Below are 17,040 nucleotides of genomic sequence, written 5' to 3'. Positions count from 1 at the left end.
TCAAACTGAATGCTTTCAGATCTTTAGACAAAATGTAATATTAGAAAGGAAACAGAGTAAGCATAAAACACATTTAAATAAATAATTTCATTTATTGAAAAAAGTTATCAATTATCTTTTAAAAGCTCATTTTACATTACAGGCATTTAGCAGAGCGACTTACACAACTTTTATATAGCATTTTTACATTGTATCCATTTATACATTTTTACATTGTATCCATTTATACAGCTGGATATATACTGAAACAATTTCGGTTAAGTACCTTACTACAACGGCAGTGTCCTTCCCGGGAATCGAACCTGCAACCTTTCGGTTACAAGCCCAGTTCCTTACCCACTGTGCTACACTCTGTCCTACTTTACATTCAGACCAGTCTTGTCTGTCAATCAATCAATCAATCAATCAACCAATCAATCAATCAATCAATTTCAATCTATTTTTACTTGTATAGCGCTTTTAACAAAGGAGCTTTGTCACAAAGCAGCTTTACAGATAACCGGCCCCCAAAAAGTAAGCCTAGGGCAACAGTGGCAAGGAAAAACTCCCTGACTGATAACAGGAAGAAACCTTGAGCAGAACCGGACTCAGAGGGGGAACCCATCTGCTGCGGGCAGGCACCGGTTTGTTATGGATATGGCTTACATGAAAACAGATAAATTATAATACATAAACAGCAAATCTAGTATTAATTAAGTCCAAGCAAAGGCTACTCCGGTCACATAGAGAGATGGGCAGGAACACCAATGGGTGGCAGGGTCAGACGGGGTGCTACAGCTGAATCAACAGTGGCAGGAGGCGGGGGTGCCCAGCTGATCCAGCTGGTCTAGGGCTGGAGCTCTGGGCCAGGGGGGGGTGCTCAGCAAACTTGGGCTAGAGCTCCGGGCAGGTGCCCAGAGCCAAGGAAGACGTCCACTGAGGCACTGAGGCAAATCACCTGTACGCCACACATGCTTCATACAAAGAGTAGGTGCAAGACACCGTGGGGCTGATTTAAAAAAGAGCAAGTGCAAAACCAATAACACAACCAATGATTGGTGCAGAACAGATACCATAGCCAATCAGTGCGTGTGCTAAAAGGTTTTGTAAATCAGGCCCCATGGATTTTATCAGTGCCTGTCGTTCACCTTGGAGAATTCAGGATAAAATTCATATTTACAAATTTAAAACGTGTTTGAGGTAAGAACAAAGACATAATATAAAGTGCAGTATAAAAAAAACGTACATTCTCCACATTGATGTGTGCTATGAATCCACTCTCTTCATGTTTCTGATCATTTCTAAAGCTTTCCTACAGTTCCCAACATTTTATCTCCAGTCTCTAACTGTCATGAATGCAGTGTGTTCCATTTTATTCAATATCTGCCACAGTGGATCAATCCATTCCATTTATCTCCTGCGGTTGTATTTTGATGGTAGACTTCGGTAGGGTTTAATGGGTCTCTTTTTGTCTTCCATGGTCATACTGTGCTAGACCTGTTTTGTTCTTGCTGAGGCTGGTGTATTTCTGGGGGATGCAGAGGCACATGTTCCGTTTCTGGTACTGGCAAATCTCTAGACCTCCATCCACTGAAGCTGTGCGTGTGTGTGAGAGAAAGAGAGAGCAAGAGATAATAATAATAATAATAATAATAATAATAATAATCATAAATTCCATGTATATGGTGGCATTCATCTTAAGATAACAGCCACCAAACTGAGAGGTGTAGGAATGGCCAATGGGATGATTAAAAAAAAAAAAACATTTTAGAAAATAGCCATACAATAACTTCAATGGTAGCTGTAGGACCAAAACGAACGGACAGTTTCTTTGGTAAGGTGTGCAGACATTGGCTGCAGCCCTGCATCGGCATCTCATGGCTTCCACCTCATTGCACTCCGCAACATTTCTTACCATTGCCTTTGTAGCATCAGGCCTCCTCCCACAGTTACAGCGATGAGAAGGATCACTCCGACACCGCTGCCCAAACCTGACAGACCACAAGAGAAGCAGGGCATGCCATTGGAAACACTTCTCTCTGCTTAGCAATTAAGTCAGCTGAGCACGATCATGTTGCTTCAGCTTACCAATGGGTATGGTGTTGTTATGTATCGCATCTGTCTCTGTCTTTTGTATGCTGTTTCCTGCAAGAGTTAAAACAGATGGCAAAGATGAGCTATTTACAATGCAAGGAAGGACAAATATGAAATAAAATAATCGTGCAACTCTGCAAACCCAAAGCCAAATCTGTCTAATGCAGTACTCATGCAGGCTCTGATATCCCTTGTCCTTTATTGGTTGGTATTAATTGGCCAATGGACAGAAAACAAAACCACACTTTGATACATTGACCGTAAAATAAAAATAAAACAGTGGCCAAAGGTGTTTGCTATGTGAGGCATTGTTAATTTGATCGCCCCTGTGACTAGCATTTCTGACATGCTATGGCCTAAGAGGGTAAATAATCCCTCCAAACATCAAAAGCACATAAGTAAGAAAAATTAACAACTTGATAAAATTCTGGGATTGCAATTGGTGGTTGGAACAAAAACCAGCATACACAGACGGGCCCCAGGCCGGAGTTTTAACACCACTGATTTAACTACCTGTTTGAAAACCTTATTTAAACTACATTGTCACAGTATTTTCTATTTTATTTAATAATGATATTATTTATAAAACCTCTTCCGATATATAATACATCATATACATTTCATTTTTGTAAAATTCTTAAAAAACAATGCAAGAAAACTTTGTTATAAACGTATTCTGCCAACATGGCTATAAAGTAGTTATTAGTTAATAATAGTTTATTATGTAATAGTTTATTATATAACTATTACATAAACTATTATTAACTAATAAACATTTTCTGCCAACATGGCTATAAAATAGTTATTAGTTAATTGTTTATTACATAATAGTTTATTATATAACTATTATTATAACAGTATCAAAAACTCACCATACAGTTCTGTAGAAGCTTTAAAGAGGAATTCCATTGAAAAATTTTAATGTGATAGCATACCCTTTACCAACCAAATCTTTGCTAGACAGAATAACACCTCATCTGAGAAAATGGTGGATGAGAGGTTGAGCTTCATAACATATACGTTTGTACTTGGTACACACTGCTGCTTGCAATAAAAGTTGGCACACCGAGAAAAACCCCATAAAAAATGATAGTGCTTGGCTGAGCAGATTGTTAAATGTTTTTGCATGTGATTGTGTCATGTGAGGGGAGACTGGCAGTGATTCACCCTTTTAAACCCCACAGGAGCCTTATGTGTAGAACACATTTGAAACGGTGTGATGTGTAGGACATATATATACTTAGACAGTGCGATGTGGGGATCATGGAGACAGAGTTATATAAGGCCATTGAGTGATGTTTAGGCCAAAGAATCAGATTTAATAAAGATTTCAATGAAGCAATTTACCTTCAGCTGTCTTCTTTCTCTTTGGATCAGCTAGATATGAATATCAGAAAAAAAATCTCACAACTAATACCATCAGCACCATGAACTTACAATAGACCAGTCCTCACAATTTCTTTCATGGAACACTGAAGCAATTATTAGAATCTTGGTTGACCAACTAAAAATGTTTACATAAGTGCACAAAAAAACTGCACATTTGAAATGCATAAGTGCAGACTTACTTTCAGTCATCAATGGGATTGTTACGTTGTATCAACACTGTAGAAAACCAGTTCATTACACATCACAAATTCAGTTCTCATAAACTTGAAACATCACCTATGGCCTATCAAGTCATTAACGATACCAGACTGAAGTAATCGCACATGTAATACTATAGCTTCAACTTTACAAGTACCATTTCAAAATAAAATGTGTTTGTCTACGTGAATACAAGCAGCTATGTGTGTACAACACCTGTACACACATGCCACAACTATGTGGCAAACACAGCATATATGTCTATGAGAGCAAGGATGGCTTACGTATGCATACTAATGAAGTGTCCCCGTTGATATTATCCCACTGCAGATTGCTTCCATGGTTTCCAGATATTTTCAGACACCGAGTCATGGGAGAAGTCCCAGCTTTCCTCACATAACCGTCAATGCAGGCATAGAAGAACGTGTGACCCTGTGGGTAGCTCTGCATTGGTTGGAAAGGCTTTGTTTTGCTTTTGAGAGGGAGAAGTGGGCACCCTTCTGTAGCAAGAGAGGAACCATGTCACATTTCAGAAACCATTTCCTTTCCTTAACCTGAACCTCGCCATACATTAATTACTACAGCTATTGAGCAGCACTATGGCAAGCCATTTTAGCTTTAATTCATTTCTAGAGGATATCGCAAATACAATTCTAACTAGTTAGAATGCAAATTCTTGATATCAGAAATTCAATTGTGACTAGTTATAATTCAAGCGTTTTCCCCATTCATTTCAATGGGACCTTTCATTTTTGATATCAAGAATTACATTTTAACTATATAAAATAGGAATTCTTGTTATCGAGAATTGTATTTTAACTAGTTAAAATTGGACATTCTAATTATAACTATAGTTAAAATTATATTATTGATATCAAGAATTCCAGTTTTATCTAGTTAAAATTGGAATTCTTGATATCAGAAATAGGTATTTTAACTAGTTGAAATTATATTGTTAATATCAGTAATTGATTTTATGATATCAGAAATTGGCATTTTAACTAGGTCAAATTCCAACTCCCATTGAAATGAATGAGAAAAACGTTTTCAATCTGACTAGTTAAAATCGAATTTCTGATATCAGAAATACACATTATAACTAGTTACAATTGAATTTCTGATATCAAGTATTTGCACTCTCACTAGTTAGAATTAAAGCTAAAACGGCTTGCCAGCACTCCAGTATAAAAGTATATCCCCACTCATAATTTAACACTAGTAGTATGTCAATAAGAGCTTACTTGTGATTTTTCGAAAAACTTATTACCTATAGATAATACAACACTCTTCACACGCACAACGACTGCATGTGTATAAATAACCAAATTAAGTCCAAATTAATTTGATTTGACTCAACTGCTAGATCAATGAGCGCTTCACCGTGCAAACATTTTTCATACATCAGCCACAGGCAGAAAAAGGGCAACCAAGGCGTAAATGATTACTCATATCTCACGATACAGGCTGAATTAACGATATGGCCTATCATTATAGCGATATAGCCTGTCATGAATAATAAAGTTAACTAGAGCCGTCTTTACACAGAGCATCAAACCCGGGGAATAGGTGGAGCAGAGCCGGGTCTGATTTCTGTGTAAAGACGGCTTAATTTGTTTTAACGAAATGCAAACATGCAACAAGACTCATTAACATCATTAACATAGCTATTGTGTTCCAAAGTATCGATACCAAGAATGTAAGAACAGGTTAACTGGCTTTTTTAAAAAGGTGAATGTCCTACTTACCGATCGCAGACACAATATCATTATTAAAGTTCGTTAAAAGAGGGAGGAGCCAAATTAAACTGGATACACGACTACTCAGTCTGAGTCTGTCCATTCCTGTAGTTTCGAGGCAGTCAGACAGAGCTTAAGACCGCGCTGTCAGAAGGAACATAAAAGCTACACCTGTACTCACTTTCTCTTTCACTATAGAGACAGCGTCATACTCTGAAAACCACGCCCATCGGAGGAGTAAACAACGGCGCCACAATATACCATCAAGGGCTGAAACGTTAACAAAATGCCTGTAGCTAGCTAAAAATATTAGATTTAAGCATGTCACGGGGTTATTTTAGCACCCTATGTCCACCTGCGTTAGTCTAGCTCTAGCTCTTGAAGGTGGAGGCACTGCATCGTTTGTGGAGCACAATGTTTACTATTTGCTTGTTATGGAGTTTTAACGATCATTTGAACACTGCCATAGGCTACATGGTGGATGAGAAAATTTGAGTGCTTTTGCGCGATAAAAAGCAGCAGCAATTACTATGCAAATTCCAGATTCAGCTGAAACCTTTAAAACAAAAGATTAATTCAATTCAGCTTCAAGTCTATTTTTTTAAATCGATATTTTATCTAATTTATTTATTTTAGGCAGACATACGGCTCTGTGTATGCCTATGCTCCATCACCTACATTTTCTGCGCCAGTGGTCCGGATGTCCAACGCACGATGGCAGCAGAGAAAATAATGGCGTGCTTATGAGCCAAAGCTCCTCTTGTTCACCATCGTGCTGGTATCTTACCACCATAGATGTGTATCATACTCGTATCATGCTGTTGTCTGGTATTGTGCATACTTACGGCAATAATAGATGCGATTGCAAATGAATGTTTATTGCAGATTTCAGTATTCAATCAGGTGAGTTAGTCATAAATCTGTATTTTGTCCTAAGTAATACATTTGCTTCATGGAACAAAAAGGTTTGATGTTTCCCGCCAGCTTGCTTATCAATGAGTGCGTAGTAATTAAGCCAGTTAGGTACACTATGCCCCATCTTTTTCATTTGTTTCATTGATTATGAAACGGCTTGGGACACATACAGCTAGAAAATGACAGAGAAAATTACTGGGCGATTGTCATGTCATTTGTTTCAACCACCACCGGGCATCGATAGCTACACGGAGCCTCTGTTTCAAGGCACCAGTCAAATAAATAATTCTATTTAATGCAGTAATTGTCTTACTTAACATTTATGTGACCATTTAAGCAGGCACATTAGAAAAACGGCACAATGTTTACTTTCGTTGACACCTATCACGTGTAGTGCAGTAGGCAATGCTGCAGCATTAAAATGTCAACTAATGTCAATTAAAAACGTAGGATGCGTCATTTCATTGTTTTTGTGTCTTTGAGAGCCGGTCCGCTATAATTTTTATTCTGTGGTCTATAGTCAAGTTGGAAAAGAAATCACGAGCATTGAATGTACCAGTTGGGTGTTCTTTTTACTTTCTCGTCGGTCTGGGCGTTTTTGTGCATCCATGTTTCACTCCATTCCATACTTATCGTTAATGGGATGTTTTGCAGTCTTTTACTGAACAATTTAAGTATCTGCTAATTGAACGATCGTTGAATTCAGAATGCGTACAGCGACACCTGGAGGATACCTACTGAAATTTGACTGCTCAGGTGTTCACATGGTTGAAAATTTCTCAGCCTATACATAAAGCTACTCTAGATATGAGATTAATATCTTTGAGTAATATATAGGCTACATTTATTATTAAATATTGGGCATTAGACTAGAATAAACCTGATATTTAGCCATTGTGTTTTTAGTTAACTAGTAACTAGATGTATTAAATTGGCTTGCTAACTTAAGATAGCATCTTGTTTTCTATGTGTTTTGTTAGGTAACTTCCGGTATAAATTCCAGTGATCATGTCCCTTTATGATGACTTGGGCGTGGAGACCAGTGATACCAAGACTGAAGGCTGGTCCAAAAACTTCAAGCTCCTGCAGTCCCAGCTGCAGGTGAAGAAGGCTGCCCTCACTCAGGCAAAGGTATCTCTTCTTGTGTAACATATAAGCACTTGGCTTCTGGACGGGGGGACACGTGTTAAAGGGAACTCAGCGAATGTGAGAAGACTGGCGCCATGGTGTTGTTAATCAGTAATCGTTGAAATTGTACGAAATATACGTGAAACAATATACATGAAAAACATGAGTGTGATATTATCTGAACACTGGGTTTGTTGTGGTTCAATACATTTTTGTAAAGGGGAGTTACTGTCTGAACCATCTTTTTTCTAATTGTCTGAACAATATTTACCCTGTTAGCATCTGTAATTTCATTCTTTTGCTCTTGTTTCTGAGAAGTGTAAATGTGTGTTCCCCCAGACTCAGCGTTCGAAACAGACCACAGTCTTGGCCCCGGTGATTGACCTGAAGAGGGGCGGATCCGGTGAGGACAGACAGATTTCGGACACGCCCCCGCACGTGGCTGCTGGTCTCAAGGTTAGGGCTGTCAGCCACGTCTCTCAGATCAGCCTCTGTTTTCTTTCCCATTGCCTTGTGGGCCGTGCGTACCACGCCATCTGGAGGAACCTAGCGCTGTGTTACTTTTAACTGAATAAATTGCCAGTTTTAGCAATTTCTCAAGACTAAGCAGCAGCATTTAGGCCGAAAGGTTTCTCGTCAACGTTGCGTCTTCTCAGTAAATAGGCAGACTGCTGTGGTTTTTTTTTCATGTTTGAACAAAATTGAGGGGAGGCTGTTGCATGTACATGTCATGTCAGCATGCAGCTGCCAGTTTATCTGTAGTTGTTACACCTCGTGATATTGTTGTTGATCATGTTTCATTTTCTTGAGTGGATTCCTTTTAAGAAAGTAAAAATTTGGATGCATGTGTCTGTTGTGGAACGAGTTGAGCTGACTGTGACTGGTCCCTGGCCCGTTACTCTCAGGATCCGGTTCCTACAGGGTTCTCTTCGGGGGATGTACTGATACCCCTGGCGGACGAGTATGACCCGATGTTCCCCAATGACTATGAGAAGGTGGTGAAACGCCACAGAGAAGAGAGGCAGAGACAGCGAGAGCAGGAGAGACAGAAGGAGATTGAGGAAAGAGAGAAGTATGAGTCTTCACCCCCCCCCCCCCCCCCCCCCCCGAGAGTGTTACAGTACATTACATTGCAGACACTCTTACATTTTTACATCCATTTATATGGCTGGATATGTACTGAAGTAATTCAGCAAAAGTGTACAACAACCACTGTCCTACCTAGGAAGCAAACCTGTGACCTTTAGGTTACGAGCCCGGTTCCCTGAGCATCATACCACACTGCCTCCCAGTGTTCTGTGCGTACAGCACACACGCATGAGGCATGTTCTTACACGCGTGACCTGTGTTCTCTGCATCCAGGAAACGGAAGGAGCGTCACGAGGGCGGAGCCCCCAGTGGATTCTCCCACTTTCCAGCCGACGGGGAGTCCGACGAAGAGGAGGATTATGAGAAAGAGAGGAAGAAAAGGAGTGAGCGCTAATTTATCTGACCAAAACTCAACGTCTGAAGCTGATGCTGATGGTGGCGTTGATGTCTTTTGAGTCCACCGACCGTTTATGCTATATTACTGTATAATATATTTCTTTAAAATAGCTCCCTGTTCAGTGTGTGCATGCAATGAGGAGGGAATGCTAAAATGGACGTTGAGATATTCAGATAAACGATGTGTTTTATAATGGTACATTGCTGGCTATGAGACTAAGACTGTTTCTCCCTCTCTCTCTCTCGCTCTCAGTTTTGGGCGGAGCTGCCATTGCCCCTCCCACATCGCTGGTGGAAAAGGACAGAGAGCGTAAGCGCAGATTTGTAGTCAGGCTGATAATGCAGGTGTCGTCTGTTTGGTGTTACTTCCACTCTTGTGATTTGGAGAACTGGAGTCAGCCCATAACATTAGAATGATTTGAAATGGCCTATTCCTCTGAGCTTCACTCCACACTTTCACTGTTTCTCAAGCATCAATTGATGATTAGTTAGATTTTTGGAGTTTTCTGTGGATTATTGGCTAATTTTGCACGTGAGCAGACAACCACAATTTTGCAAAAAGCAAATTGGCACGTTGTACAAACTTTCACACAAGTTTCCTGAAAGTTCAGTGGAATTGCAGTGTGAGAGTTTGACCACTAGGAAGTGCTGTTGTGCTACGTATGTGGGAAAATAAGGCGTATTTTCCTAGGGTAGCTGAATGCCATACGCCATGTATCAATGTAATGACCCTTTTCCTGTCAGTGTTGAATGCAGCATACCAGTTTGATGATGAGGGACAGCCGCGTGCCCCCTCGTCGAAAGCCGCCATCCCACCCCCCATGTACGAGGATTCGGAGCGCCCCAGATCCCCTCCTGGGCCCGCCAACTCCTTCCTCGCCAACATGGGGTGTGTCTCAATGTGCCACTGTTTAAATTTCCACAGTTTGGGCAACAAACATTGGGGGTGCAACACTGATATCCACCCGGTTTCACTTGTTTTAAATCACAGATGAAACAATGACTGAATATGCATCAAACACGTGACCATTAATCAAGAGATCGCTGTATAATAATTTTTACTTCTCTTTTACTAATAGTGGTGGTTTGATTGTATGTGTTTTAACCTTGATGTGTAATGATTGTGTAGAATTGAGATGCCCATGGTATTAATCATTAATATACAATAATGGCAACGTCATAATTTCTTAGACAAAGGTGCATCTCTCATGAGGAAATAAGAATTGTTTTTGACTTTGGCCCAGGTACAGGAAACAGGAAGTTGGTTTCATACGGGTAGAAGGAGAAGTCAATGGCACTTTGCAGACTAATGACGGTCATTTTGAATTGCTGCGGGGATGGTGACAGAATACGGAACACTCTTGAATCTGTACAGTGATATTAGTGGTTAGCAGGCCAGTAGTGAGCAGGCCAATTGTGAAGTGAGACGATTACAGTGTTTTGTACCGGTGGATCAGCAGTGCGTTTTCCTCTCCCCCCCCCCAGTGGCACAGTGGCCCATAAGATCATGCAGAAGTACGGGTTTAGGGAAGGCCAGGGCCTGGGGAAGCACGAGCAGGGCCTAAGCACCGCGCTGTCCGTGGAGAAGACCAGCAAGAGGGGCGGCAAGATCATCGTGGGCGACGTCGTCGACAAGAGTACGGCCTCCCACGCACGCACACGCACCTCCGTAGACACACCCGTACTATTCACACACGCAATTGTGTGTGTGTGTGTGTGTGTGTGTGCTTGTACCGGTGGGCGCGCGTGCATTTACTCATAGACTGGCAACACAGGCACTCCCGCTGGTACACCTACCTTCAAGTACGCACATGTACGTGTACCCATATTTATGTTCTCACTTAAATGTACACACACATACACAAACACGTCTTGGCCACCTTTAAATTTACCAGAGGAAAATAAATTGTAAACCTCTTGCTCATGGGCAGTAACCTGTCTGTCAGTAACCTATTTGCAATAGAAACCACACATTTGTTAGGACATATGTGTCAACAAATCAACAACCATGGCCTACAATAAGCCTTGTTTGTTTCTAGTTCTTAATATTTGTCACCGGGCCTATAGAAAATTATTTTTTGAGCATCTTTCATTTGTATATGAATGTTATTTTAATATCTAAGGCTGGAACGAGATTCATACCTTTGACCCGCCTGCTAAATAATAAATACCCAGAACAATTTGGTTCCTCTCAGACGCCTTTGTATATTCTGAGGGTTTGGTTTGTCTTCAGTTACATGTTGGGTCGGAGTTTTGACTTGTTCCAGCCTTTACTTTCAGGATTTGTGTGCCATTGTGTGATTAGCTCAGTTTCCAGCTTTAGGGCAGATTTCCTCACGAGTTTCCACAGGTCAGGTCTAGTCTCCCCCAATACAATAGAGGTGGATTTTATCCTCCCAATTCTGCTCCTGTAGACAGTGATGCCTCCTGAAGACAAGCCCTGCCCCAATTTGCCATTGAGGAAGGTTTGTGCTTCAGGTTGTCCTGGTAGCTGCTGTGGAAACTGAGCCTTTGCCATCCCATGATAGCGTCAGTGCTAAGTGTACCCTTCAGAATCTGCCACTGCGCCGTGTCTGTGGTTGATCCTGGTTGTCGCTGCTGAGGTTCGGTTGTGCTGCCACTGCCTCCTGTGTGTTGCACGTGTATGTGTGCTATGTTGCTGTGGCGTAACCGTGGTGACGCTGGCTTCCGTGTGTGTTTGTGTGTTCGTCCCTCAGCTACGGGATCCAGCCAGACCGTTTCACCTGCGGGTGAAATGCCCAGCTGGAGCTCAGGGGCTACAGGTTCGAGTCTTCATACTTCACGTTTCCCTTGTCTGCTGTACCTTGTGGTTCTGTTGATATTTCTGTTCACCATATAGACTCATTTGTTGAGCCCAAATTATCCATTATTCTTGTAAAATTCTAGAAAACCAGTAAAGCACACACGCATTTTGATACATAGTCACGATAGTCATTATTTTATTTTGAACTAGAAACCAGACTAGTTTTATTTTTGGCCTGGTGAAAATTTTTTATTCTATTGTATAAAACTATAAAATTCGAATACCAATTCTGATAGTTTCCGAGAGTTTTGTGATTTTCATTGACAGAAGGAATCATTACTAAACGCCAGGGCCTATCTGGCTCCAAGGTAGTGCATCCTAAATAACTGTAACCACACTAAACCACAACTAAGGACATCTCCTCGGCACAATCATGGACGGGAGTCCCACAGACCACTGCAGGATTAGCCATCACGTCACTCAGACAGGGAGGGTGTCACCTGCCTCATCCTGCAGCGGTAGCTCCTGTTGTCAATCAGACGCCTGCAGCGGCCATGCAGCCGTCCACTACGGTGGTTCAACCTTCCCAAGAATAAAGGACATTAACTGCGCTGCTGCGTATCGCACGTCCGTATGTCCCACTGTAAAAACGGACCACGTCTCTCCTCGTTTTTTTTTTTTCCCCCCGCTAGCGGACGCTACGAAGAAGTCGGACGCCAATCCGCTGACCGAGATCCTCAAATGCCCCACCAAAGTGGTGCTACTGCGGGTGAGAGGAACTTTGAGCCGTTCGGGAAACTTTGGAAACCCTGATAAATTTACCCCCTTTGTGAAGTTTTTCCTCTTTTTTAATTGGTAAAGCTATATGCAAATCATACCACGTTTGCATGTGTAAATCTTTAGCCCTGTGCCAAACTCGAGGTCTTCAGTGACCGATTTTAGCATTTATGGAGTTTAATACTGTTAAATGTGCAAACTTTATTTGTAAAGAGTCAGTGCCTTTGCACGTTTTATTTTTCCTCTTAAACTTGCCACTTGCCTCTTTAATGTCGTTAAACCCATTCATTCTAACGGACCTGTATTTTTGAGATTTGAGGCGTTAAATTCCAGGTCATGCCATGTCATTTTTTTTAGAACATGGTGGGGAGAGGAGAGGTGGATGAGGACTTGGAGGCAGAGACCAAAGAGGAGTGTGAGAAATATGGAAAAGTGATCAAGTGTGTGATTTTTGAGGTGAGAACACCACTGCAGTATTGTATTGCGGAGTGCCTGCTCTGCTGTGCTACTGTAAAGGATCGTGTTTCTTGAAATGAGATCTGCAAAACCGGTTGTGCATCAGTCCAGAGGCCAGTAAGCTAGCGTGTGTCAAGATATTGGCATTGGTGTTGGGAAGTTTAAGGGCTCATTCTGAATTTACATTCTGCTGTAGCGAGTCGAAGAAGCGCCAGATAAAGTATTCACAGTTCCGAGAGCGGCCCCCTATTTTCTTGTGAAGCTTGGATGATGGACAGAATTGTGTCTCTTCGCTGACCCCCACAGATCTCCGGTGTCATAGACGAAGAGGCTGTCAGGATATTCCTGGAGTTTGAGAGGGTGGAGTCGGCCATAAAAGGTAAGTAGGACCTCTAACGGTCACAGCAAATGCCAAGCAATAAAAATAAAAAAAATCTCTCTGACCCTGACTTTTCACTCCCTGAAGTGAGGGGAAAAATAAATTGCTTTCTTGGGTTTGAGAGCACTTTCAAGACCTTTCAAGATCTTAGCCCTCTTTGTAGTGGTTACTTTTACCTTGGTACCTCATAATTTGTAACAGTGTTCATAAACCTGAGCAGGGTCACACCAGTACAGGTTTATTGTGGACGTTAACCTGTTCTACAAGAGCCTACAGCACTGTTAAAACGTGTACTCTCGTTGATGATTTTCGGTTTTTTATTTTTTAAATTGCTGGCCTCGATTTGCTGTTATGCTGTCGAGTAGAATGGTCCCAGGTCAGGCAGCGGAGAACCAGGTGCGCCGTGTTCCCACAGGTGTTACATCACCAGTCTTCTCACCTGAGAATCCCTCGCCCACCCAGTTTCCCTCTCTTATGCTATATCCCTCTGGGACAGATTATTTTGAAGAGGGTTGTGTCAAGGACAAAAAAGTCCTATGTCTGATTCTTATTTTTTATTTTTTTTACGGCTGTATTCAAGGATGCATTTAGAAAGAGAGGTCCAAGAGCCTTTTGGCAGATGCTGGAAACCAGCGACCCAGCTTTTGGAAGCAGCTAAATAGCTGAGCTGACTAGCTGTCTCGCTGCAGGTACATTACTTAATTTTTCCAGATAGTTCTTAGCTTTAGTAGCTAGCTAACTTAACTAAGCTAGCAAACCGGTTTAATTGCTTCTGTCTTACTGTTATGCACAAGTAATGTGTACAGTGCGAGCAGCCTGGCTAATCACAGCGGAGTGAGATGGTTTCATTGTGAAGCCGCCCGCCGCGAACAGAGCGGTGTTGTGTCTCAGCGCGAGCGCTGAAATGAGAATCGAGGTCGTTCCGTCGGAATGGCGTCTGGGGGACGCTCGGACGGGCGCCGATAACGCGAGCGCCGTGGCGCGGGCCGGGACTGTTGCCGCGCGCGCAGGTGGCGGTCCGCAGGGGTTTCGGCGCTCCGCTGAGAGAGCTCGCTGCCGGGCGCGCGGACGTCACCCAGCCGGCTTTTTGGTAGACAGCGCAATCACTTGACTGCTTCTCTGGGCGGGAAGTGATGGGCGCTCGGCTGTTCTCATCCAACCTACCGCCCTGTAGCAGCACAAAACCAGAGGCAAATTTAGTGACAGAGCAGAACACAAATTTGAGATACAAATGCAGTGGGAACGGAAGTAGTTCTGTACTCTAGAAATGTTCATAATTTAGAGCACGAAGTTCAAATACACCCATTTTTTTTCAGAATTGATATTCTTTATTCCTTGGAATGCGGTTTCTGGTTTCGTACCCTGTCCATAACCTTCTCACCCCGTGATTTTTTGCAGGTGGTATAAATTGATTGATGATGATGATGATGATGTATCTCTTTGCTCAGTGACATGCTTACTGTATTAAGGCAAGCAGCTGCTTCGGCGGGAGCCGTTTGCTTCCTCTGTAGATTTACGGATGCCCTGCGAATGAACCGTAAGGGGTGTTGACGCCATATTTCAAGCGCAGAACTTGCTTACGTCATTTTTGTTTTCTATTTAATGAGGAACTTCTGCATTTTTCCAAGAATATCTGATTTGTTTTTTTTTTACTTTTGGTTAATGAACAACATTTGTACTGGCCAGATTTCAAACTTGTAGATTATGTGCAATAATTTAAAACGGTCTGCTCTGTTTTTCGTTGCAGCTGTCGTGGACTTAAATGGAAGATACTTCGGAGGACGGGTGGTGAAGGCCTGCTTCTATAACCTGGACAGGTTCCGGGTGTTGGACTTGGGGGAACAGGTGTGAGGGAGGCACGGGTCAGCAGCGTGATCACGCCTCATTGGGCCGGGGCGTTTCGGGAGCACGGAGACAATTCCGTCTGCCTCTGATGTATTTCTAGACCGGGAAGATCAGCAGTCGACGCTCAGCTGTACACGAACATCACTATCAACATGTATTTGTTATGTCTTCTGGTCAAAATGACAGTTTGTGATTCGGGGAGAGGATGCGCTGTTCTTGGAATTTGCACTGAGTGTGTTGTACAGTCATTTGAGAATAACATGGTCAGTTTTTTTTTTTTAAATGGCAATTTCAGCAGTAGTTTGTGGTTGCATGCCATAACACTTGAATTGAACATTCCACAGTTTGCCTGTCTTCCCCTGTATAAAACTTTGTGAATACTGAACTGTTTGTCTATGATGCATTATTTGCACTATTGTTTTAAGACCTTAGCATGTACATGTAACTCTAACAATAAATAATGTTGGTTTACTTTTTTAACATATTACTACTGTTTACTTTGTTATCTTCAGAGATTTTTGTACTATACATTTTTCTGACTTCTTTGCTTACTTGGCTAAATGACAGTTGATCATAGTTTTTGGAAAGTCGGCAAAGTTTTTTTTTTTTTTTTGCAGACTACATAACACAACCTGTATTCCATACATCTGATATAATGAGGACCAACCCAGGAGAATAAGGGCAATCTTAAAATACACAGAGGACAGGCTAATGGGTCAGTGGCAGTGAGAATACAATGGGAGCGTCTCCAGGCGGCGTCGTAACGATGATTACGCAAGCATGTAGTATTGAGGGTATTACGGCAGAAGTCTCAGGAGGGGGGTTAATTCTGAATGGGACCAGTAATATTGGGAAAATGAGCTTATTCACTGGGGGAGAGGAAGAGTGAGAGACCAGGAAAGGGAGGGAGAGAAAGATGGATCCGTAACCAAGTAATGCTCTGTGAAAGCAGACACTGATTTGTGTTTCTCTCAACCTGCCTGTTTACCATTAAGAAAACCAACTGTGCAATTTTTGTTGCGCATGAAAAAGGTTTAAATGCAGATCCTGGGTAGCTTACTATTTGAAATTTAAGGGCAAAATTCAGTAAGGACATCATAGAGAAGTTACGCCAAGATGAGTATCAATTATTTGCTTCACTGATTTTTACCAAAACAAATGCATGCAAAAAATGTATTTGAGACTCAGATCATAACATGGTGTAATAATTGCTCTCAAAATGCACCAGGTGCTTTGTTTCTGAGACCTGGCTCAGAAGAAGGAGGGTGCTACCATGGCAACATTGTGTCACTGCCATAAAGTTGAAGTGCAGTGAATTGCATTGCCCTAGCATTTAACTGTACGCACATGCTGTTTCAGAGCTAAGCGGCAGCCCGATCCTGTGGCCTCTGGTAGCCCCTGACCTCTTTCTTTCTGGCCCAGGGCCCGTCACTCTGGTTACAGTGTGGGGAAACCGGACACCTGTCCTGAGCGTGCGGACAGCTGTCCATCCCAAGACTGTTCCATAGGGTGTTTATTGCTGCTGCACAGGCTCCCCTGCTGCTTATCACATCATGTACAGTACATGTTATTATGTTGGTTTCCCTCTCTTATGTAAGAGTGGAGGTGACAGGAGGAAAACACTAGACAGTGAATCTCAGAGGTTAAGGGGGCTCCTGATGAATGTGTGTGTGTGGGGGGTGGGTGGAGGGGGGGGTGTGTTGGTAAACACGTGCCCACGAGCCCCGCACATGCTCAGGAAGTGATCAGTCCTTCTTGGAGGCAGCCGTGTGTGCCGTTGAGCGGAATCCTTTCTGTAAACAGGGTGGGATGAAAACAAAGCCACTGCTTGCTCCTCACCGGACAGGGCCAGGGTGGGGTGGGGGTTGTTTTTGGACGAGCGGACGCATTTGCAC

The 17,040-nt window shown here is 42.3% G+C and overlaps 1 protein-coding gene and 2 long non-coding RNA genes across 4 annotated transcripts; 1 reads left to right on the top strand and 2 right to left on the bottom strand.

Annotated features, from left to right (window-relative positions):
• Positions 1 to 68: 68 nt before the first annotated feature.
• LOC135258918 (uncharacterized) lies at positions 69 to 3,648 on the bottom strand. Its single transcript, XR_010331133.1, has 2 exons — positions 2,068 to 3,648; positions 69 to 1,970 (listed from the first exon to the last, which is right to left on the bottom strand). It is a non-coding gene; the product is annotated as an uncharacterized LOC135258918 (long non-coding RNA).
• Positions 3,649 to 3,936: 288 nt separating this feature from the next.
• Positions 3,937 to 5,741, bottom strand: LOC135258919 (uncharacterized). The gene is made up of 2 exons (XR_010331134.1): positions 5,406 to 5,741; positions 3,937 to 4,160 (listed from the first exon to the last, which is right to left on the bottom strand). It is a non-coding gene; the product is annotated as an uncharacterized LOC135258919 (long non-coding RNA).
• Positions 5,742 to 6,161: 420 nt separating this feature from the next.
• rbm17 (RNA binding motif protein 17) lies at positions 6,162 to 15,625 on the top strand. Of its 2 annotated transcripts, none has more exons than XM_064342627.1 (13): positions 6,162 to 6,299; positions 7,315 to 7,442; positions 7,779 to 7,895; positions 8,345 to 8,511; positions 8,802 to 8,911; positions 9,178 to 9,234; positions 9,669 to 9,813; positions 10,410 to 10,561; positions 11,642 to 11,707; positions 12,381 to 12,457; positions 12,823 to 12,921; positions 13,228 to 13,300; positions 15,048 to 15,625. In XM_064342627.1, the coding sequence occupies exons 1-13, from the start codon at positions 6,269 to 6,271 to the stop codon at positions 15,149 to 15,151; spliced, it is 1,326 nt and encodes a 441-aa protein (XP_064198697.1). In that variant the 5' UTR covers positions 6,162 to 6,268; the 3' UTR covers positions 15,152 to 15,625. The 2 variants fall into 2 exon arrangements, with proteins under 2 accessions (XP_064198697.1, XP_064198698.1); XM_064342628.1 differs by having other exon boundaries at positions 6,254 to 6,270; positions 7,292 to 7,442.
• The last annotated feature ends 1,415 nt before the right edge of the window (positions 15,626 to 17,040 follow it).

The sequence above is a fragment of the Anguilla rostrata genome, chromosome 7 (genome assembly GCF_018555375.3).
Source record: "Anguilla rostrata isolate EN2019 chromosome 7, ASM1855537v3, whole genome shotgun sequence".
Lineage (NCBI taxonomy): Eukaryota > Metazoa > Chordata > Actinopteri > Anguilliformes > Anguillidae > Anguilla > Anguilla rostrata.
Note: the sequence above shows the minus strand (reverse complement) of the source record. Positions and strands in the feature narration are given on the sequence as shown.

Coding starts and splice junctions, on each gene's coding strand:
- rbm17 (XM_064342627.1), top strand. CDS start 6,269: ATGTTTATTGCAGATTTCAGTATTCAATCAG. Junction 6,300..7,314: donor AGATTTCAGTATTCAATCAG/GTGAGTTAGTCA, acceptor TATAAATTCCAG/TGATCATGTCCCTTTATGAT. Junction 12,922..13,227: donor TCAAGTGTGTGATTTTTGAG/GTGAGAACACCA, acceptor TGACCCCCACAG/ATCTCCGGTGTCATAGACGA.